Below are 24513 nucleotides of genomic sequence, written 5' to 3' on the forward strand. Positions count from 1 at the left end.
GACTTCAGCCAGGTCACGATCTCGCGGTCCGTGAGTTCGAGCCCCGCGTCGGGCTCTGGGCTGATGGCTCAGAGCCTGGAGCCTGCTTCCGATTCTGTGTCTCCCTCTCTCTCTGCCCCTCCCCCGTTCATGCTCTGTCTCTCTCTGTCCCAAAATATATAAACATTGAAAAAAAAATTTAAAAAAAAAAAAAAATGTAGACATAACTAAAAGGGATTCAGAGAGCCTTAGACAACACATTTGTTCAACAATGTGTGAATATATCAAACCAAGAGAACATTATGCTATTACAGAAGATGCATAAACAAGGAGTATCATAAAAACTACCATGAGAAGAGTATATATGAGGAAATGAGAAAAAGGAACACTGGTATGTAAACTATAAAACCTAGGACACCTAAGCTGCCTCGCTGGCTGAGTTAGTAGAGCATGTGAGTCTTGATCTCAGGGTCATGAGTTTGAGCCCCTGGTTGGCGGAAGAGATTACTTTAAAAAACAAACAAGTAAATAAAATGTAAAATACCTAAGGTGGACCAAGAATAAGGGGAGTGTGTAAAAACAAAATAATTATATTGGGTTGAGTAAAATGATGAATTTCGCTTCCTGCCCAGAAGGATTTGGGACATTTTGTCATTATAATAAATGTAATTGCAGGAGGAAAGAGAGAAGACCAAAAGCTTTCAAGTGAAGAATATATTTTACAGAATTGCGGAATAAATGTGTACTTTTTATTCATTAAAATGTTTGGTTTTTGAGACTCAAATTTCCAGACTCATGGAAGATCATCTAAACTATTTTTCATGCCATTAAAATGTGGGGGTCTTTGGCGGGTATTTTTCCATTGAAATGCATACAGGAGAACTCAATGCTATTCCTCTTTTCTTTTTTCTGATCTTGTTTCTCTTAGGGATTGCCATCGGCGTCTTGGTTCGAGAATACAGCAAGCTGTCTAGTCTGGAGAAGTTCTACTTTGCTTTTCCCGGGGAAATTCTAATGAGGATGCTGAAACTCATCATTTTGCCGTTAATTATATCCAGCATGATTACAGGTACCTTGAGAAAACTGATGGTTCTCTGTGATTATTTAAGGAGCTGTCTCTTAAGTTGTGCTTTTCTAATTATGAAAAAAATTGAAATGCATTTGATGTATCTCACGCATCACACACACACACACTCTCTCTCTCTCTGCTTACTTGGAAAGTATATATTGGCTTGAGTGGGAATATTTCATTACTCACAAAGTGCCACTGCTCTACCTAGGGCACTGTCCACCAGCTTCATTTGGCCAGCCATGTGATGTCTTGTGAGGAAGATGCCATTTTCTTTTTTCTTTTCTTTTTTTTTTTTAATGTTTATTCATTATTTTTGAGAGAGAGGGTGAGCGGGGGAGGGGCAGGGAGAGAGAGGGGGACAGAGGATACAAAACGAGCTCTGGCCCAACAGCAGAGAGCCCATTGTGGGGCTTGAACTCAATGAACTGTGAGATCATGATCTGAGCCGAAGTCAGACGCTCAACCGCCTAAGCCACCCAGGTGCCCCGCAAGATGCCATTTTCAAACATACTATAAATAACACTCTATCCAGGACACAGGAGTAAAACAAAAACGAAACAAAACAAAACAAAAAAAATACCATATTTGGCCACTGAAATGTCAACCATTGTCCCCAGGCGAAATGTGGTTGTCAGTTTTGAAATTGTTTTCGGTAGTTCACTCATCTGTTTCCCACCTGCAGCCGTCCTAGCCCCCCCACCCACCCTGGGCAGCTGCCCTTGGAGTCTCTCTGCCTTCCCCGCTGGGCTTCTACTGCTCCGCATACCTGCCCTTGAAAACTCACAGCCGCGTGCTGCGGAAAACGTTTCATTATGGGTTTGCACCGCATTTTAACAGCCTGGCATTTTCACATCTGAACTTGTGACACAGTTGGCTTTGGAAATGCTTTCTCCCTTAGTGGCCATTCTCTTGCAAGGTCCCTCTAAAGAGCAGGCTTCCCGCTGGAGGTGGAGAGTAATTTGGCTTACAGAAATGTTATTTGTGTGGGTGCGGTGAGCTTCTCAGTGCATTCCAGAGTCTCTCGTACTTACCTTCGTTCTGGCGATAGGTAAAATGTGGCCCGCCCCTCCCTAGTATTGTCTGCTTGAAAAAACTCAGGTTTTATGTAACCGCACAGTTAGGAATCTTGACGAGTCCTTTTCCAGAACATTTTTCCCCACTGCCACTACGACGACCTGGGGCTTATCTGTGGGGAGCCCTGGATGTTAGCCTTGGGTGGGGGCAGGGGGCAGGATCTGCTGTGCCCAGCTATAGATCTGGCTTTTGAACTTTTCAAGTGCCAAACTCCAGTCACATTAGAATCTCCTGGTCTGGGTGTTCTTGGCTTATTACCAGCCTAAAAAGAGCGTTTAATTATTTGTACGTACGTGTTTAATTGTGTTTTGAAACGCCCGGCTTCTTTTAGGCCCTGCAGCCTGAGGGCCAAATCAGCAGGCCAGTGTGTTGTACCATGTATTGTTCATCTGTTCAACTTTAAGTTAGTGTGAGCATCTGAAACTTGCAAGATTTCATGTAGGCATCTGGATTTCTGGCTTCCTCTGAAAAGAATTAAGATCACAAAACACTGAACCCATGTACCCCCCTCCCCCCCTCCCCAAGACCAACAGTGATCTAGAGCTAAGTGACAGCTACTCTATTTAGTTTGAAGCTAATACGTTTGAGGATACCGCAGCCCCCCTACCCTATCATCTGACACCTTGTCCGTGCTGCTCATTTACCTGCTGGCCCAGTAGATGTTGCCTTTATCACCCCTTAGAATTTTCTCAGCCTCAAAATTCTAAATCTCTTCTGAGGCTCCTTTGAAAAGATGATGAGAGCTTTGGACTCTCTCCCAAGAAAAACATTCACAGTTAAACATATAATACTATACTTGGCATGCACTTGCGCAAGGTACATAAATCACTTGATGATCAATACCACTTAAAACTTGGGTCTGTGCAGGAATGTATGGAAAGTTGATCCAAATTCGGCAACAAATCCAAAACTCGTGCGTTAAACCGGGTTTCAGAAGAAGAGGTAAAAATACATGTGTGAATATACTAGTATAATATGTGATGTTTGAAATATGTATCAGTTTTGGCAGTCAACATCTAGTGGTATTTTTGCAGTCGGGCTGTTTTGTGTGCTAGCTCAGCTTTGCAGATAATCTAGGAAAATAATTTGCAACCCTCAGCACTTTGCTCACCACGTAGCCCAGCTGCTTTTTCAAGCTGTATCACAGGTCTGGACATTAAAAAAAAAAATGTTTTTAAATGTTTGTCTATTTTTGAGAGAGCACAAGCAGGGGGGGACAGAGAGAGAAGGAGACATAGAATCTGAAGCAGGCTCCAGGCTCGGAGCTGTCAGCACAGAGCCCAAAGCAGGGCTTGAACTCAGGAACCTTGAGATCATGACCTGAGCCAAAGTCGGACATTTAACCAACTGAGCCACCCAGGCGCCCCCTTAACATTTCTACATTTTTCCTTTACCAAACGCTGGCAATTAAGAGCAAAAGAGTGCAGAACCGCTACCCCATTCTGTTGTCATGAGCAACAGAATAGTCAAAAGATTCAAGGGACATGAACAAAGCAGGATGGGAACAGTGATCTCATATTCATGTTTTAAATTGTCAGATTAAGGTAATATGACTAGCGCGGGCAAGGTTGTGGGAAAACAGGCTCATTCATACATTTTCAGTTTGGAACAAATTTGGTGGGGGGCAACTTGGAACATGTTCTGATCTCTCTACTTTGTAATTCTGCTTCTCAGAATTTCTTGTAAATAATCAGATATGTTCAAAGACTTAGGTACAAGGATGTTCATAAAAGCATTACTTTTATAATGGTGGTAAATTATAAGTAGTCTCACTGGAAGTTATACACCTAAGCTATGAGTCTACAACTATTAAAAACCTTGTCTTGGAAACATTTAATGACATGTGGATATGTTCTAACACGGTGTAAAATAGGAAAATAAAACAAATTACACAATAGGATGTTGTATACAATCCAAATTTTATTAAAATTTATGTGCATTTTTAAAAGTTGGGATGAAAACCAAATAGTTAATAGCAGTTAGATATGGATAGTAAGAAAACATGACTCATTGCTCTTCCTTTACATTTTCAAGGTGAATACGTGTTTGTTTTCTTAAAAACTTTTTTTTTTGTTGTTTTATTTCTTATATTTGAGAGACAGAACATGAGCGGGGGAGGGTCAGAGAGAGAGGGAGACACAGAATGTGAAGCAGGCTCCAGGCTCCAAGCTGTCAGCACAGAGCCTGAGGCGGGGCTTGAACTCAAGAACCTGGAGATCGTGACCTGAGCCAAAGTCAGATGCTTAACCAACTGAGCCACCCAGGCACCCTTTTGTTTGTTATTTTTGTTTGGTTGGTTTTGCATTTACTTTCACTCTTCCTCCCTCTCTCTCTCCCTCTCCTTCTCTCCTTTTCCCCCTCTCCCACTGTCTCCCAGAGTGGGATGGGTTCTGCTCTGTGTCCCACAGCTCTGTTCCCAGCACCTGTAGCTCTGCACCACCTTTTCCGTGGTGCGTGGTCCTTTCTCCAAACCCTGCGGTGGTCCTCTGCCTCCCCAGTTCAGCACAGAGCCAGGAGTGGAGGATGGCTGTGGAAATGCACAGGAAGAGCAGTTTTCACATTTCAGAAGCCTTTATAAATGCAGCAGACCATTAGCTTATTTTATACACTTATTAGGACAAAGAAAGATGCTTGTTGGAAGCTGGGGCGAGTTAAATGGATGTCCTAAGGACACACACATTAGAGGGAGAAACAAAATTGAGACCTACGATTAGTAATCTGTGCTTCTGCATAAAGGAAACTCTCTTGATGGATTAACATGTAGGAAAATTAAAAAAAAAAAAAAAACCCTCTGCCATGAAAGCCTCCGCTGACATAAAAATAGTTTATAGCTATTTCTTTTTAAACAGAAGCATCCTTTTTAATGTGATGAATGAGGGTAACATGTCACATTAATCGGGGAAATTTGAATATAGGCTTAGATGGTACCAAGAAATTATTGATAATTTTGTTAGTGGTGATAACGGCATTTTAGTTATGTAAGAAAATTTCCTTTTTAATGCATATGGAATTATGCAGGGATAGAATGACAGAATGTCTAGAATTTAGTTAAAACAGGAAAAAAAGAGAAAAGGCACAGTAGATGTAATCTCAAGGCATTTTTAGAGACAGGCAGTGTAGGCACTAACAGAATCCTTCCTGTAATTGACATTCTGAGGATCATGCTCCTGCGGGTGTGCAGAATATCTGTTTGGGCCCCCTTAACGTTTAGGTTTCTAAGCTGTGCTTATATCAAACCACTGGGGAATCAGCAAGAGAATTGTGGTTCTGGAAAGTCCTGGTCCAGGTCTCACCACCAGTGAGTTTAAATTCAGGGCACATTTTCTTGAATACACAGATGATGATGACCTAGGCCTCCCATGACCATCACAGGAAAGGGAACGGCCCCTCAACCCGTCTCCCAGGGGTTCCCTGAGCATCATTCCAAGATGGCACCTTAGCTGTGCTCAGGATGAGACCCCCATCCTTTCCACTGCAGCCTCTTGGCCGCCACCACTGGGCCAGAAGTGCTCTGCCGGTCACAGCTGCCTCCTCTGGTGTCTCCAGTGACTGCGGCCACGCCTCTGACCCTGAGGAACTCTCCTTTTGCTCCTCTCTCCTAAGATAGGAGTGAGAATTCTTCACAGGCTGTTCCTTGGGACAAAGCTTTATGGAAGTTTGGGGAATGAAAGTAGGTGAAACACCAACAGTGCCATCAGGCCTCTCCCTTAAGAGGGAGGCCTGAAGAGGTCCCCCTTTGCTCAGCTGCCAGCCCGTCCCTCCACATGATGTTCCAGGCATTGCCATCCCCCGACACGAGGCTTTGAGAAGGAAAAATTTCACCATCACATAGGTCTTCCTGCCCCAGCCCGGAAGCAAACCAAGTGGAAACCCTCGTTGTGGGTGCAAAGGGGTGATTTGCCTTGTGGGCCCCATCAGGACACTCACTCCAGAATGGATAGCATCCGTGCCTGCTGGGTTGGGGCTTACCCACCCAACCTGCAGGACGTGGGAGTCTGTCCACGTTGGGCTGTGTTGAGTCCATGCCACTGCCGGTGCAGTCTGTCCTGAGAGCAAGATGCTTACTCCTGCCTGTTCCTGTGGCACCTTACTCTGGATTTCCTTCAAATGTTGGCTCCTCAGAAGCACCCACATTGTACTTTGTCCTGTGGGTTTGCAGTCCAGTACATTGCAAATTTATACCAAGCCAAGAAAACTCCCTCCTTTCCCTCCATCCCAAACCACTGAGTCTCTGGGTCTTAGCACTGATTTCACCTCTTGGACAAATTATGTACCAAACATGAGACTTTGGTAGAGAGCACCTGCATTCTGTATGTCGATGAACCTTCCCCTTTTGACAAGAGTGTTGGTTGAGGATTGAATTTACATCTGTGGGAAGCTTCTTCAAGGATAAACGGAAGACTCCACCCTTCAGTGATTAAAAAAACAAAACAAAACAAAACTTGTTTCAAACTTTAAATGGTTGTCACTCCAGCAGCCCCTATACGTCAGGACTTCAAATTTTTAGGGCTTGATCTCCACTCTAAGGCCTGAAGTTTTCCACTACTTTTTAACCAAGAAAAAAAAAAAACCTTATAGAAGTTTAGATAGAAACAATATTTATCAAACAGCAGTCAGATGTAAAATACGCAGCAAGTAGGGATCTGCACACTTTTTTTGGTAAAAGGCCAGATAATGAATATTTTAAGCTTTTCGAGCCACATGTTCTCTGTCCAGCTTCCCAACTGGCTGCCACGGAAAATCACCCATCAACAATATGTAAGTGATGGGCATGGCTGTGTGCCAAAAACGCATTTATTTGCAATAACAGGAGGCCAGCCAGCAGCTGGCCAAGATAAAGGATAAGGCGAGATTCTAACTCTCAAGGTACAGTGCAGTTGAGGTGGAATCCTGGTGGCAAGATAAACCAGCATGGCAAGCAAATACTACTATCAATCAGTGAGTGAAATTCCCCCAAGAGGCAGTGAGGCATGGAGCCGGGAGCAGGGTAAGTGAAGTCGGTCAAGGTTTTTGGAGATAACTATTTAAAAAAATTTTTTTAAATGTTTATTCATTTTTGAGGGAGAGAGACGGAGCGCGAGTGAATTAGGGGCAGAGAGAGAGAGACCGTGAGACACAGAATCTGAAACAGGCTCCAGGCTGTAAGCCGTCAGCACAGAGCCCGATGGGGTCTCAAACTCAAAAGCTGTGAGATCCAGACCTGAGCCGAAGTCGGACGCTCAACTGACTGAGCCACCCAGGTGCCCCAGAGATGCCTATTTTTGAAATTCAGGCTTTGCAGGAGAGAACACGTTGGATCGGGTGGGCTGGGGAAGGCTTTTTTTTTTTTTTTTTTTTTAAGCGATGTATTCATTTACTCGTAAGCAGCTGTGAACCTGGGTACTATCCTATGTCCTCCAATGGAAAGAACCAGGCCATGTCCCCCCCTCCCTGAAATGGGGTTTGATTAAATTCAACATTTGTTAACCCCGCCTTCATGAAAACAGATAAACAGAAAACCACACCTGTGAGAGGGTGGGGTTCCTGCCACTCACCCGTTCATGCATCCTGGGACTTCTGGCCAGGTCTGTGAGTCCCCTTGTGGCCAAGAAGGTGGAGGAGTGGAAAATGCACATGTCACTTGGTTGTACAGCTTGCCGTTGGGGACCTAAGAGCATTTAATGTCCGCTTCTGCTGGTGGGAGTGCAGGGAGTATGGGTGCTCTTTTGGAACCATTGGTGGCTTCTTAGTTTCATCTCTAGAAAATTGCCATTTCAGGGTGCCCTTTAAACTTACAGTTCCATGCTGGGGAAGGCAAGGTCGTAGCCCCAAACCATACAGGCCATGAATGAACTTCTTGCCTCATTTGCAACATCTGTAACCACTGGATTCTGCCTGAATTTAAGTACTTTTTTTTAACCTTCCCAAGCCTTGCTAGGGAACCGAGAAAATAAGATGAACTAAGCAGGTTTGTACACACGAATTAAGCATTTTCCTAAGATCATCAGGAAATTCATGTTGAGTTAGAGCACAGCTACTGAAGCCAGAGGACTTACTATATTAATTTGATGTCTCCATTGCCTTTTCTGCAAAGAAGAAAGGGGCACCTGATGTATAAGGAATGGAGTCCCCACAATGAGCATGCCATTTGCCACAATAATAAAATGAAACATGCAAGCTGTGTCAGTCTAATTCTGAGCTAGTGAAGCTGGAGAATCAACCATGAATGAGCCTGACTTCTGCCTCTGCTGTTACTACACTGGCTCACAGCTCCACTCAACTCTAAGTTAACCTGTTGTGTTTTTTTTTTTAATTTTTTTTACGTTTATTTATTATTGAGAGACAGAGCACGAGCATGGGAGGGGCAGAGAGAGGAGGAGACACAGAATTTGAAGCAGGCTCCAGGCTCCGAGCTGTCAGCACAGAGCCCAACGTGGGGCTCAAACCCGCAAACTGTGAGATCATGACCTAAGCCGAAGTCGGACACTTAACCAACGGAGCCACCCAGGCGCCCCAACCTGATTTTGTTTCTTAAAAAAAGGAGTGAAAAACCATGCAGGGATTCTAAGAAGCCTCCTATATGTTGAATGCGTGGACCTGGGATTCCACCCCTTCCTTCTTTCCTTCCTTCCTTCCTTCCTTCCTTCCTTCCGTCCGTCCGTCCGTCTGTCCGTCTTCAATGTCTGAGGCTCTGTGCTAGGCACACATGATACAGATAAGTCCTGTTCGAGCAAGGGAGAGTGAATACATTGTAATCTGGTATGCTAAGTGCTTTGGGAGAATGAGGACACTGGGGTGGAGTTTTGAAGAAAAGATAAGAATCCAATGAAGGGGGTAGGGGCTCCAGGCAGAAGAAAACAGCAGCTTGCATGGCACGTTGCCAGGACAGTGAGGCTTTGAGCAGAATGCTGGGCACATGAGGAAGAGGAGTGGATTGGCAAGGTGAGCAGGTGCTTCGTCAGGGGTCTGTCTAGGCACGGGGAAGGAAGTGACAGCAGTGACAGCCAGAAGTGCTGTTCTCTGCAAAAGAACACCCTGATCAAGCATCAGGTGGGGAAGTATTAAAAAAAACAAAACAAAACACAGTGACACGTGTTAAAGGTAGTAAGGCAGACTTTATTCGGGACCATCATGATAGGTGGGGACCCTGCGGGGTCCGATTTCGCAGTGGGGGAGAGAGATGGGGCTCAACTCTATCAGCAAGTGAGAATTGATAGCCAAGGAGCAGGGTAGGGGATCAGTGGATGGAAATTTATGAGGAGGAAACATCAGAGGTAAGGGGGATTCTAGCTAAACCAACCTAGTAGGATTCTTGCTGAAGGCAGGCCAGGGTGACCAGACCCTAGCTGGGGGGGGGAGGGGGGAGGGGGAGCCTGATCAGGTACGGAGAGTGATCAGATATGAGGATTCTGGTTAAACCGACTTAGCACAGTTTTTATGAAAACTAGATTTTGCAGGAAAATACAGATGGGCATAGAGGTTCAGGAGCCTGACAAAGTGTGGTCAAACAAAGAAGTCTGTGAGTACCGATCTTAGAGGGGCAGGAGAGTCTAGTGGTTAAGCATACCAGACTGCCTCGATGTGAATCCTGGCTCTGCCATTTGCTAGCTGTGCAACCTGGACACTCAGCTGTAAAACAGGGAAATAGTAGTACTGTGTCATGGCATGCCTGCTACCGTCAGAAGTTTCTAGAAAGTCCCGGCATTGGCATGAGAAGCTATTAGAGTTGAGACGCACAGTTGAAAGTACACGTGATGGATTTCATTCTGGAAAGGAAAACACATAAAAAGACTTAGCCTTTGTAAGACGCTAGGGTGTAACGTTCACCAGCAGGCAAGTGGCTTCTACCCAGAATCCTGAGCTACCAATTTTATAAGGAGGAGAAGCAAAAAGCTCAATAATAGGGGCGCCTGGGCAGCTCAGTCGGTTAAGTGTCCGACTTCAGCTCAGGTCACGATCTCACAGTCCTTGAGTTCGAGCCCCACGTCGGGCTCTGGGCTGACAGCTCGGAGCCTGGAGCCTGTTTCAGATTCTGTGTCTTCCTCTCTCTCTGCCCCTCCCCCGTTCATGCTCTGTCTCTCTCTGTCTCAAAAAAAAAATAACTAAACGTTAAAAAAAAAAATTATAAAAAAAAAAGCTCAATAATAATTAGGCTGTAGTTAAAAAAAAAAAAAAAACAAAAACAAAACGAGACTTTTCACGGAGCTGTTAGCCGTCTCGATGTCAAAGCATTCGTATGGACTTTGAAGAGAATAGCTGAGTCCCTCAGATCCTCTGAAATGTGTTTAATGCTCTTCCTGAACCATAAGCCTCCTATAAACGCTCGTGAGGTCTTCTGGAAAACTGGTCCCAACTACAAACACCACCAAGGTCTGTGGTATAAAAAATGTTGGAAACAGCCCCCTGGATGGCTGAAGACCAGGAGACCAGCATGCTGCTTCATGACACATTTTAAACATCAAATGTGGACCTCCTGACGGAGGCTGCAAAAGTGACCTTTAGTTGGTTCTGACCGAGGGCCAGTTTACCTTGTTTAACTTCACAGAGTAGTCTAGGGTGGTGATGTAACCTATCTTCAGGGAGTTCTTTGTATTGATGCCTCTTAGAAAAATAGATGTCATGGGCAAGGCGTGCACAGAAATATATTTTGTATGCCCCCTCTGCCTCTTCTCTGCCCCTGTCACAGCCCAGGAGGATTAATCCAGGCTGCAGAGATGGCCCTGTGTCCTGGAATAACAAAGCCAGATCATAGTCTGCCTTGTTTACCCTGGGGAATGAATTTGTTCATTTAATCCTCGTAGCAACCCAAAGAAATAGGAAGGGAGGTGGGACCTTATGTCCATTTTCAGAGATGAGAGCAGTTCCAAGGACTGTTCCAAGATCACACAGATCATAAGGGCAGCACCAGGGACTGGTACAGCATTCCATTCTGGGACATTCTGCTGTCCAGGGACCAGGGAGAGGGGTCTGGGGCAGGCAACCATACCTAACTAGGTTACTCATTCAACCAACACATTTATCAAGCTCCTCCTACGTGCTGGGCACTGGCTATGCTTTGGTGAACACGCAGCTATCTGGGTCTCCTGCCCTCCATGGAGCTCACTCTAGTGCAAAAGACCGTGTGTAAATAAATAACGAGCCCAGTGACAAAAATTGTGAAAGGTGATGTGAGCAGGGTGTCAGATGAGGAAAACAGAGGAGGCTGGTTTAGCCTGATAACTCAGGGAAGGACCCCAAGGAAAAGACTTGAAAGTAGACAAGTGAGGAGTAGGGGACGGCAGTCAGGCAGAGGGAGGCGCCCACCAAGCGTGGCAGGGAGCTCAGTCTGCTCCCCGGGGATGGGGCTGGAGCGCTACTAAGCAGGAAGGTAGCCCCGGCTGGGCTGGGCAGGCGGGCTCCCTGGGGACAGGGTCTCTTCAGCCAGGGTGAAGATCTTCCAGTTGATCATCAGTGTCCTTGGAGGTTATACCAGAGTGTGAAATGGCCTGGTGGGTGCTCTTTTGCACCGGTGTGATGAAGGAATACAGAAGGATTCTGGAGAAAGTGAGGGAATGCATGAGCTAACTCTTGCTAAGTGCCTTCCATTTGATTAGCCCCACCCTTCAGATTGATCATTTTTCATTTAGCAACAGTGGAGGCTGTCTACTGAGTGCAGGTTAAGTTCTAGGCACTGTACCAGGTAGGTTATACGTACTGTTTCTAATCTTCACGGCAGCCGTGCAAGATGAGGTTGTCCACTTTGCTCCTCGCAGTTACCCTGTAGGAGGTAGAGACATTGAAAAGCTGCATTTTTATAGATGGAGAAACGGGAGTCTGGAAGGAAAAGGCTGGGCTGCAATTGGAGCCTGTGCTGTTGTTCTCCATGCTGGTGATAGAGGGGTAGGAGTCCTCGGCATAAGAGGGTTTTAACTCCCATGCAGCAGTGAGTTTCTTGGATGTTGTGTCCATTCCCAATTGTGAAGTGCCCACAAATGCCAGACCAAAAACACCTTCCAATAATGGAGTTAATTTTGACACCTTAATGACAAGGTGGGGAGAGATTGTCACGAAAACTTTGTTCTCCAGTGGGTGGTAGCTTAATCAGCCCTCGCAGGAGTCTTTTGCCCTTGGGTGTTTATTTTTAAAACGTGCTATTGTTTAGCCCTCTGCAAACTGCTTCCTTTGTAGTGTTTTTATAAAAGGTTCTAAAAGATTATTACAGCTCTGGCCAGGAGCCAGTATCCCCAGCTCATCAGAGCCTCCTCCCAAGGTAAAAAAAAAAAAAAAAAAAAAAAAAAAAAAGCAAGTGTGCTGTCTCAAAATAAAGAGCTAGCAGGTCCCCCTAACTTCCAAGGACAACTCGAGATAGTATCCCTGTTTCTAGGCCATAGTCCAGCCTCAGAACGGTCGCTGGTTGGAAAGGACAGTGGTGAGCTCACTGGAAACCGGACTTGTTAAGGAAATAAAAATGCAGTGTTAAAAATTCAAAACTAAATTGATGTTTAACTTATTAAAGTTAAACTGCTTGTTAAAGGTGGTAGGGTGGACTTTATTCGGGACCACCATGGCAGGTGTGGGGACCACTGCAGTGGGATTTTGCGTCAGTAGGAGAGATGGGGCTTAACTCTGAATATAGCATCGCAAGAGGGAATTGGTCGCCAAGGAGGAGGATGGGGTGGGGGGGTGGTCAGTGGGTGGAAAGTCACTAAGAAGGAACATCAGAGGTACTGGGGCATTCTAGCCAACTGAGCTAACAGGATTCTTGCTGGGAGGCAGGCCAGGGTGCCCAGGAGCCACCTGGGAGACGGTGGAGGATGGGGAAGCTACCAGAGGTGGAAGGTGGGGGTTCTGGCAAAACTAACTTAGCAAAGTTCTTGCTAAACCTGGATTTTGCAAGAAGTACACAGATGGGCCCAGGAGAAGGTTCGGGAGCCCGACTAAAGTGCGGTCAAGCAAAGAATCTTTGTCCGAATCCTGCTCATCTCTTTCTGCCCAGTTCAGATGCTGTCTGCCATATCACCTCAGCCCGGGGACACCTCTGACTCCTCTAGAAGCCCGTGGTGCCCATCCCCTGTGCCAGCACTCTGCAAACATCCCGTGTCTTTTTTTTTTTTTTCCTTTTTGTAATCCAAGTTACTTAGCATGTAGTGTAATAATGATTTCAGGAGTGGAATTTAGTGATCCATCACTTACAGAATAACACCCAGTGCTCATCCCAACAAGGGCCCTCCTCAGTGCCCATCTCCCAGTTAGCCCAGCCCCCCACCCACCTCCCCTCCAGCAACCCTCAGTTTGTTCTCTGTATTTAAGAGTCTCTTAGGCTTTGCCTCCCCGTTTTTGTCTTATTTTTCCTTCCCTTCCCTTAAGTTCATCTGTTTTGTTTCTTAAGTTCCACATATGAGTGAAATCATATGATACCTGTCTTTCTGTAACTAATTTCGCTTAGCGTAATACCCTCTAGTTCCATCCACATTGTTGCAAATGGCAAGATTTCATTCTTTCTGGTCACCGAGTGATATTCCACTGTGTATATACACCACATCGTCTTTATCCATTCATCAGTGGATCGACGTTTGGACTCTTTCCATACTTTGGCTATTGTCAGTAGTTCTATAAACATTGGGGTGCATGTGCCCCTGGAATCAGCATTTTTGTATCCTTTGTATAAATACCTAGTAGTGCAATTGCTGGGTCAGAGGGTAGTTGTATTTTTAATTTTTCGAGGAACCTCCATACTGTTTTCCAGAGTGGCTGCACCAGTTTGCATTCCCACCAGCAGTGCAAAAGAGATCCTCTCTCTCTGCATCCTTGCCAACATCTGTTGTTGCCTGAGTTGTTAATTTTAGCCATTCTGACAGGGGTGAGGTAGTATCTCATTGTGGTTTTGATTTGTGTTTCCCTGATGATGAGTGATGTCGAGCATCTTTTCATGCAAAGCATCCAGTCTCTTAAATGGATGGGAGAGATCCAGTTTTTTAAAATTTCCAGTCTGTCACAGATCAGTAACCTTTGTAGACTATAATAAAAATGAATTATGAGGGAAAGATATAAAAAAGTAAAATGCTAGCCCTACTTTTGTGATTATATTTCACAAACTTGAAGTCCGTGTTCAATTACTGTTAACATCTTTAAACCCTTACCGCTGGCTTCTGTACAGACCCCATCACACCTGCCTTGTGATGTGTTAGTGTGCAGGCCCCTCTCACCTGTCAATTCCCAGAGGTGGGTGGCCGCTCCCGGAAGAAACAAGATCTGGGAATGAACCACAAAGAGAGGCAACCAGGCTTTGCCAGGCATGAGGCATGGCCTGAAAGGGATCAAGGTGGCTATTGAGATTTGAGAGTAAAGCCCCGGGATAAAGTACGGTGATATCCCACCTGTTTGGGAGGAAAGTGGCCATGCCATTTGACCTTTTCCCCGGTAAGTGACGGGACTGTTTTCTTAACCGCTATGTCATGCTGCCTCTTATCCACGTGCTACAAAATTCTAGACCAGTGCTGCCTTCCAGAATGTTCTCTGTGATGCCATCCATTGCAGTAGGCACGAGCTTCGTGTGGCCAGGGAGCACTTGAAATGTGGCAGGTGTGACCGAGGAGTGATGGAGAGGTGCTGTCTCCAGAGTCTAACATCTGGAGTAAGGTACCATTCTGTGACATCCGTTGAGCCAGACCACATGTTCTCAGCAGGAGCAAAATTGCTCCCAAGGCAGCAAAGGCCGAGTTTTTGGGATAAGGGGGAGCAATGTACTCTTTTTATGCAAAGAGGACATGTATACATTTAGTACCTAAACAGTGTCCTGTAGTATTAAAAGATCATGGGACAGGGGCGCCTGGGTGGCGCAGTCGGTTAAGCATCCGACTTCAGCCAGGTCACGATCTCGCGGTCCGTGGGTTCGAGCCCCGCGTCAGGCTCTGAGCTGATGGCTCGGAGCCTGGAGCCTGTTTCCGATTCTGTGTCTCCCTCTCTCTCTGCCCCTCCCCCGTTCATGCTCTGTCTCTCTGTGTCTCAAAAATAAATAAACGTTAAAAAAAAATTAAAAAAAAAAAAAAAAAGTTAAAAAAAAAATTTTAAAGATCATGGGACAGGTGTCTAAAAGGCTGGGGGAGGGGCAGGGAGAGCACACAATGATGAGGGGACATGAGAGGCAGAGAAACACTAAGATACTAGGTGCGTTCTCATGTGGAGGTAGGTCACGCATGAAAAGTGTTTCTGTTGGTCTCCCTGGGAACTGAACCAAACTGCCCCATACAAGTGGTTTCTTTTTTTTTTTTTTTTAATTTTAACGTTTATTCATTTTTGAGAGAGAGAGAGCATGAATGGGGGAAGGTCAGAGAGAGAGGGAGATACACAATCTGAAACAGGCTCCAGGCTCTGAGCTGTCAGCACAGAGCCGGACGCGGGGCTCGAACTCACGGACTGCGAGATCATGAAGGTGGTTTCTAAGGAGACTACCTGCCGAGCTCCTAATCACTGCCACAGGGTGAATCTCTGAAGTGGGCTCACTCTGTAAGGAAGGAACTACCTGTACAAAGATGCAGTTCTTTCTGAGGGAAAGCATCAAATACAAAATTCTTTTTTTCTTTTTAGGTTTTATTGATTTGTTTTGAGAGAGAAAAGCATGAGCAGGGGAGGGACAGACTGAGGGACAAAGAAAATCCCAAGCAGGCTCCACAGTGTCCGTGCAGAGCCTGACGCGGGGCTCGAACTCACAAACCGTGAGATCGTGACCTAAGCCGCAATCATGCGTCGGACACTTAACGACCGAGCTACCCAGGTGCCCCCACACTAGCCAGATCCCAAGCACACCTGCCACAGGTAGCTTGTGGTCAATACAACAGAAGCACGAAGAGGAAGCACTTCACCATGACGGTTCCGTGAGGCAGCACTGGTCTAGAATTTCACAGCACGTGGATAGAGCCACTGTGAGAGAGTGGTTAAGAATATGGCCTGTGGGGTCGAGTCTGGACTGGGATCCCAGCGTCCCCACCAAATGGCGAGGGATAAAGGAGGTGACGCATTCCACATGTACCCACTGTGCAGGACACAGTGTGTATGGTCACTGTCATTTTGATTAGAATTAAGCCTCAGCATCATTGCTATTATTAGCAGGTGGGGTGTATAGACTATCCAGACAAGCTTTCCACGTTCAAGTTAAGTTCAGGAATGTTCCGGTGACTTGTGGAGGTTTTCAAAACAGGCTGTTGCTCTGCGTATGTTCCCAGCCTCTGTGGTGGCCCATCACCTCTACCCCTGGCACCACGTGATAAATAGTCCAAGGGCCTGGAAGTGGGGGGCCAGCTCTGCCCCTCATCAGTGATGGCTGGAGAGGTAGAAGCGTAACTCTAGAGGTAAAATGTACAGAAGTACAGTTGTTGGTTCAAATACATTTCTGGTTTGTTTTTGGTTTTTTTTAATGTGTGGGGGTTTTTTTTTGTTTTGTTTTGAGAGAGAGAGAGAGTATGAGTGGGGGAGGGACAGAGAGAGAGGGAGGCATAGAATCCAAAGCAGGCTCCAGGCTCCGAGCTATCAGCACAGAGCCTGACATGGGGCTCGAAGCTGCAAACCGCAAGATCGTGACCTGAGCCCGAGTCGGACGCTTAGCCGACTGAGCCCCCCAGGCGCCCCTTGAGTTACATCTCTGATCTGTCCGGGAGAATTATAGGACTAAGGTAGATTTGAGGAACGGGAAGTAAAGCCCTTCCCAAAGTAACTACAATACAATCTCTGTCCTCCAGCAGAGGGGAGCTGGCAGACTGCTTTAGGGGACGTATTTGTTTAAGATACTTCCCACCAAGAATCTCGTTATTATGAAGCCTTTTATTGCCAGCTGGGTCCTGGAATAGAAGCAGAGGCAGCAGCCCATGGCCAAATCATTAAGACAAATTAAGACATATTAGCATATGCTGGAAACAATTACCTACATAGATTTAATTTGTTTCACTGCTGGAAGAAAACCCCGAGAGGGCACAAAACACATACCCAAGAACAGTTCTGCAGCTACCCTCTGAGCCTGTCACTTGTCCGTACCTTCGGGGCTGGGAGCTGCTGAATTTAGACATCGACTCGAGGACGAGACATCTGAAAATACATCCTCGCTTGGACCAGGATTCCATGGGCTTGTACAGGTTATGTGGAGTTTTGTGGAATTGGTGATTTTGTTTTTTAAAATCAACCATTGGTATAAATAATTATTTTGATTGTTTATGAAAATAATGCACAGAGCTCTAAAACGGAATATTCAAGCACAGTTTTATATTCATAGAATATACTTAGCAAACTTACATATTTTGCATTATTGTTTGCTCTTTTTTTTTTAATTTTTTAATGTTTTTTTTATTTTTGAGAGAGAGAGAGAGTGGGGGAGACAGAGTGCGAGCAGGGGAGGGGCCAAGAGAGAGGGAGACACAGAATCCTAAGCAGGCTTCAGGCTTTAAACTGTCAGCACAGAGCCCGACGCGGGGCACGAACCCACGGACTGTGAGATCATGACCTGAGCCGAAGTCGGCCGCCTAACTGAATGAACCACCCGGACGCCCCTGTTTGCCCTTTTTTTAAAGAGACTGAAGCTCTAAATAGGAAATCATCCATTCTGTGGCCTTTGGTGTCTCCTGATTGTTGTTGTTGCTACTATTTCTTGAAGAGTCGTTATTTTTAATCATCTTACCACAAGGAGAAGAAAGTCTTCTCGGCACAGCAGAGTGCATTTTTCCCAGAGAGAGAGAATAGAATCTAGCATCGGGCTTTTTCTAGAATGTGTCTGTTGCGATATGCCCCTCACGTGGGAATGACAGTCTTGTCCCAGGGGCTGGTGAATGGGCCCTTCCAACATCCTGGGGTGCTCGCTAAGTTGGCCAGAACCCCTTCTCTCAAAATATTAGCTTCCAGAGGAGCAACCAGCAGCCAGAGGAATGGTGTGTTTGCAGTGGGAGCCGATTTGTCCTGTCATCGTGGCAATGACCAGCTTCCTTCCAGATTGGTCCTGCACATCGATTATGTACAGTTATATGTGAGAAGCACAAACCCCACTTGAGAAAAATAGGCGAGGCTTTTATAGTGTGAGGAGTGAAAACAAAAGCCACCTGTGCCTGCCATAACCCCCCAGTTTACTACCTTCTCCTTGGGTCGCCTCACAACAGCTCCTCATCTTTCCCGCCACCCTGCACTTCAGGCTTTGCTAACAGTTAAGGCACAAGTCACAAGTGTTGAAGATTCAAGAAGTCATTTTCTGTGATGATTGTTTGATTCATAATGTGGTTCTTGGAAACAGGGCAGGGTAGAGCCTGAAACGTTCCCCCTTTTTTTTTTATAATTTTTTTTAATGTTTATTATTTTTGAGAGAGAGAGAGAGAGAGAGAGAGAGAGAGAGTGAGTGGGGGAGGGGGAGAGAGAGAGGGAGGCACAGAATCCGAAGCAGGCTCCTGGCTCTGAGCACAGAGCCTAGAGCCAGATGTGGGCTTAAACTCACGGACCGCGAAATCATGACCTGAGCCGAAGTTGGACACTCAACCGACTGAGCCACCCAGGCGCCCCTGAAACCTTCCAATGACAGCGTGCTGAAAGATGGCCTGGTTGCTTCACCACTTACCCTGTCTTCCACATAGTAGCTATCCAGTCAACCGCGTCATTTGTCTCCATTTATAGGGCATCTTCAATGGAAGGCAAGGGTTTCTAGCAAGAAGGGATGTGTGCCTCCCCCTCTAGGGCTATGGTTGGCATTCTAGACAGCCTTTTCCCTTCCGGACTACATCCAGTCATTTTATAGGCCACCCAACACCATTTGAGACTACAGCTAACAGTGTGGCCCTAGGTCTCTTCAATTAGAAATTTAAAAATTGGGAAAATTTTTTTATATCCTACCTCTTTAAAATGGATATTTTAAGTTGTCTCACAATCAGAGCCATACACAGTAAGGTTGTTAACATAGAAGCAATTTGTAAATCATGAAAAGAAGGAGAAAATGTGGGCCAGGGTAAATAATGAAAGTACTGTGATTTAGTATTGAAGTTGGCCCTGAGACTATCTTAAAGCTCCAACAGTAAGTGGATGATTAAATACATTATGGTACAGTCACAGGACAGAAGATTATGTGGCCATTAAAATTCCTCCTGAAGAATTTGTAATAAGAAAATGCTTATACAGTATTAAGAAGAGAGGATCAAAAACTGTAGAATTCAGTCAGCTATGTTTACAAAAAAGAAAAAATATTGACAGGAAATTTGTCAGAATATCAACTATGACTGATGGAATGGAGTGATTTTTATTTTCCTTTTTTCAGACTACTATATCAAACATATATTATTACTTTCATAGTCACCCATAAAAGTTATCTTGGGTGCCTGCGTGGTTTAGTTGGTTAAGTGTCCAACCGTGGCTCAGGTCCTGACCTCGTGGTTCGTGAGTTCAAGTCCCACATCGGGCTCTCTGCTGTCAGCACAGAGCCCACTTCAGATCCTCTGTCCTCTCTCTCTATCCCTTCCTCGCTCTCTCAAAAATAAATAAACATTTATTTTAAAAAGTTAACCTTTTTGGCCGACTCTGAGCTTCCTGGCAGAAAAGGCAGAAAGGGAAACAATCACGAGTTTTACAATATTCATTACGTGATGAAAGAACTCTCCGTTCTTCAAGATAAAGTTTTTTTCTGGATACTGAATTCCAGAAGGGGTTTATCCTGAAGGCTGTGGAGTGATGTGATGTACAGTCCTCGAGATTCTCTGAGTGGATGCGGAAGGGGAGCTCCTGTCTCGTGACCAGCCCCACGAGGCACTGGCCACGGGCTGAGGTGGCGGGATTATGGGGAGGGGGCGCCTGCACCTCACCCCTCTTCCGTCTCCATTCTGTGTTGGCAATCTTGAAGCCCTTCCTTTGCCCGTTGTGTCTCATGCGAGGTGGGCCTAGCAGATGGCAGAGGACACCCTCAGCCCTTCATTTCACACCTTGAGGATTGAATGGACCACCAGGCCTGGAAATCCGTCTTTTAAAAATCAGCGTAATTTGGGGCTTCTGGGTGGCTCAGTCAGTTGAGCGTCTGACTCTTGATTTCAGCTCAGAGCATGATCCCAGGGTTGTGGGATCGAGCCCCATGTCAGGCTCTGTGCTAGGCCTGGAGCCTGCTTAAGATTCTGTCTCCCTCTCTCCTTCTCTGTCTCCCTCTGCCCCTCTCCCATTCTCTCTCTCTCTCTCTCTCTCTCTCTCTCTCTCTCTCTCTCTCACTCTGAAATAAAATTAAAAATGGACAAAAATGTCATTTGACTTCTCCCCCCTCGCAGGTGTTGCTGCCCTGGATTCCAGCGTATCTGGGAAAATTGGTCTACGTGCCGTCGTCTATTATTTCTGTACCACGATCATTGCTGTGATTCTAGGTAAAACCTATTTCTGATTCCTTATTCTTCTGTAGAATTGTGACTCTTCCTTTAAAAGTAGTTGGGCTTTTTTTAAAATGTACTCTTTTTTTGTAATTCGGAAAGCAATATTGTCAAATTACCATGAACCTTTTGGGCTTCAGGTCTACACAACACCTTTTCCATGAAGAAAATATAATACTGACTCAAGTTCAGCCATGGTGCTGCTCATTAATGTCCCTAGTAAGAAACAGGGTGACAGTTCTGTGCCGTTATTAGAAGTGAAGCCAAGAGCTTCTGTCATAGTGGAGTTGAGTCTAATGATGAAGTATTTCCAAAAAGATAACATTTCAGTGCATCTCAAATGGGACATGGTAGTGAGGGCTCACAGCAACTTGCCAAGTATAAGTTCCACATGAAAAAGGGAGAACATTCTGATAAGGGAATATAGCTGCTCTCGGACCTCTGGCATTCTTTTACGAAGAGAGTGTGGCCCATCCTTTGTGACCTGACGTTTTAAGGATGCCCCGCGTGGGAAGAGAGGACTGGATTGTACTCAGATGTTGCAGCCGCGTGACCCTGCCACCCTGCATTAAGAGACTGTTGGGGTGAGGTGAGGCAGTGGGGCTGGTAGGCAGGGCACCTGGGAGGGCCTGAACCCTGCCTTAAACCAAAGCCGCACCTCCTCAGAAGCTTCCTGAGGGAAGCGCACATGAAGGAAAAAGCGGGTGTGTGTCCCTCCTGCCAGGTTGAGTGGAAAGAGGGGACCACACCCACCTTGTCTTTGTATTGCCCACCGACTCCTCCCACCTGCGAAACCTACCTGCTCTGGTCCTGATGCCCTGCCCACTGTGGATGGGCGTTGCCCTTGGGAGGAGTGATAAAGGACACGGAGACTTTCTTCTTCACCCCCTCCAGTCAGGCAGCCTCTAATGACTTGGGGTGTACTCCAGCCTCCCACCTCTGCTTGGACACCTCGGAGGATAGGAACCCATTACCTCCAGGGACCAAAATGGTGCCCTCAGATACCCCCCCCCCCCCCCCGTTGAGACAGTGCCTTACAGCAAGAACTGTCTCCCCCTGTAACACCTGTTTGTCCTCCTTCCACCACCCCCCCCCCCCGAGAGTCACAGGGAACACTATTTTTCTTAACCCTAACCCTTTTTTGGATTACACAACAGCCTTCCAGATATCTGAAGGCTTGTAGTATGAAAGGAAGTTAAGGCTTGTTTTGTATGAGCCTCTGGAAAATAACCAGCATCTGTGGATAAAAGTTACATAAAGATATTGAATGGCTTGAAAATGAACTCAGTTGGAAAATGAATCACCCTCACCCCAACCACTGCCTAGGCTGATCTCATAAGCTAAAGAAAAGAAAATAGAATGTTCTCATCAGCAAGGGTTTCCAGAAGCAATTCTGGAATGCAGCCTCTTCATTTACATTAAAAAAAAAAAAAGTGGGAAGAGTTCCTTCTTCATTTAAATAGAAAAGTAATCAAGGCTGCTTGGAGGTCCCAGCTGAGACTCAGCATCTTGGCTGGACCGTGGAGTCCTCCTTCTGGTTTTGCCTGGTGCCACTATGCCTACTGGTTCTAAGAAGGCTACACCAGGGGTGCCAGGTGTTCTGGAAGGTTCTTAATGCTCTGTGGTGCTCTCTTGGGCCGCAGGCATCGTGCTGGTGGTGAGCATCAAGCCTGGTGTGACCCAGAAAGTGGATGAGATTGACAGGACAGGAAGCAGCCCTGAAGTCAGTACGGTGGATGCCATGTTGGATCTGATCAGGTGAGTGTTTTGCCAGTGGGGCAGCCCCCGAGGCATGCCGCCTGTGGTACTGTGGCCACAGAGGACCACAGCTTGCTTTAGTGCACTGCTGTAGCTGTCTTGAAATGGCCGATAGTTTTTGAATCATTGCGTGTTTTCATTTTGCCCTGGACCTCAAAATTGCATAGCCAGTCCTGCTCGCCAAGCCATGGTTCCAAGAGTGGGAAGAGAGTCTCCTCTGTCAGGATTTAGGATGGACAGAGAAGCAGAAAATACACTTATTGCACTAAGATGCTGGGCTGCTGCGTTGGGGGGTCAGCTCTGAAGCACACTTGAAGAAATACCTTCTTTTTTAATTTTTTTTTTTAACATTTATTTTCAAGAGAGAGCGACAGAGTGTGAGCAGGGGAGGGGCAGAGAGAGAGGGAGACACAGAATCCAAAGCAGGCTCCAGGCTCTGAGCTGGTCAGCACAGAGCCCAACAAGGGTCTCAAACCCATGAACCACAAGATCATGACCTGAGCTGAAGTTGGATGCTTAACCGACTGAGCCACCCAGGCGCCCCAAGAAATACATTTTTTAATTGCACCGGAGAAGCCCTCTTCTCAGAAGCAATCAGGGCTGGGAATTGGTCAGTTACTTTTAAGATAGCAGAGCAGAGAATCATTAAAAAATGACACAGGTACACATTACATATTTTGTGGACACAAAATTTAAATGTGTTTATTTGCCAGTTTTTGATGTAGGGCCAAAATCTTTTCTGTGAGCGTGTCAGTTGACTGTGATTCTGTATCATTTTTCTTGCACCTGTTGTGCTTGTAAAGGCATGGTGTACAAGTTCCAGGTTCAGTTTTCACGAAGTACACAACAAAATCCTTAGAAACTATAAAGAATGCTGAGTGCCACATCCTGCCAGTTTTTCTTTCCATTTCTGTGGACGCCCCTTACCTAATTTACCCACAGAAATTTTAGTCACTGGCTTCGGTCGAGTTTCCAAGCATTGAGTTTAGTTTTGATGAGAAACCACACCTTCCATCTCACTCCCATTTCACTGACTCACATCATTTTTAATTCAGTCATTATGCTGATATTCTCATTTGGCATAAAGAATTTGGGAACAGATGCCACGGACTCTCGGTAGGCATACTTTCTCGTCAATGAAAACAGAAGCGTACAGAATATTAAAGGAGTCTCTTGACTGGGAGTGTCCACCTGCCAATGCATTGTTTCACCGAGGACAGCGAGCGTACCAATTACTCAGTGACTCAGCTGAGTGATGGTTGTGTGAGAGAACTTTCTAGACTCGGTTGAAGCTCAGCGGGGGAAAAAATCTTAATACAAGGAAGTATTTTGCAAAGGAGAAACCAGAAGAGGAACCAGAGTACTGATGCTATATTCTGCTCACCTTCACCCATGCGTTGGTTGGGTGTGACAAAAACAAAACACTTGTGCTGTAACGTGACACTGTTTTTCATGTCTCCAACAGGAATATGTTCCCGGAGAACCTTGTCCAAGCCTGTTTTCAGCAGGTAAGAATAACGACTTTTGCCTTCAGATTGCTGTACTCTTCGATTTACTGATTAGAATCGTTGTTCCCTGCTGTGACCCAGGAAGTAGAATGAGCACATCAAAAATGGCAGGAAACCCACCCTGGAGTGTGAATGTGGAGCAAATCACAGGTGCCTCTGGGCTTCAGGTCCCAGAGAAGTCCCTGTTGTTACTGACCCCGCTGCTCCCTTTCCGTGACACGTTCTTGTCCCCAAGAGAGCTCAGATGAAGCCATCAGGAACCTGTCGAACAAAGAGCGTTTAAAAATGTGGGCTCTTGTGCCTGTGTTTTTGAGAACCATGTGATATTTGTGGAGACGCTTAGACTGTTTCCAGATGCAGGCACTGAAAAAGCAACCCTCCGACTCCCTGTTCCTTTCTCCCTCATGTTGGGAGAGCGGTATCTAACCCACACGTGTTCAGTCTTTTGGGTGAACACTGGGTGTTCCCGGTGTTCAGTCTTATCCTTAATCACTGCGCACCCGTTGCTGACCCTCCGGCTCCCCGGCGATGTAACAAAAGCCGTGATTTTTTTTCTCTAGGAAAGTTGAACAATCTCTTCACTCCCATTTCCTCACAGCCCTTTTCTCTTGTTTATCTGTGCACTTAAGACAGCTGAGTCTATCACAAACTGCCGAATTCATTTACATAAATTACATGAACAGAGACCTCTGTGTGTACCAACAAAAATGGCAATGAAGTTGCCCCCTGCCAACCTCCAAGAGGCACAGAACCACCTCTATTTCAAGGGTGCCTTTGCAGCTCAGCCACAGTGGTCATTTGT

The 24513-nt window shown here is 45.9% G+C and overlaps 1 protein-coding gene across 1 annotated transcript in view; it reads left to right on the forward strand.

Moving 5' to 3' along the window:
• SLC1A1 (solute carrier family 1 member 1) overlaps window positions 1–24513 on the forward strand; it is an 83744-nt gene that overhangs the window by 39891 nt on the left and 19340 nt on the right. Inside the window, exons 2-5 of the mRNA XM_047831419.1 lie at window positions 908–1048; window positions 20350–20442; window positions 22089–22203; window positions 23669–23711. Coding sequence (XP_047687375.1) covers window positions 908–1048; window positions 20350–20442; window positions 22089–22203; window positions 23669–23711 — 392 coding nt within the window. The remainder of the gene's footprint in view (window positions 1–907; window positions 1049–20349; window positions 20443–22088; window positions 22204–23668; window positions 23712–24513) is intronic.

Source organism: Prionailurus viverrinus, chromosome D4 (assembly GCF_022837055.1).
Source record: "Prionailurus viverrinus isolate Anna chromosome D4, UM_Priviv_1.0, whole genome shotgun sequence".
Classification (NCBI taxonomy): Eukaryota; Metazoa; Chordata; class Mammalia; order Carnivora; family Felidae; genus Prionailurus; species Prionailurus viverrinus.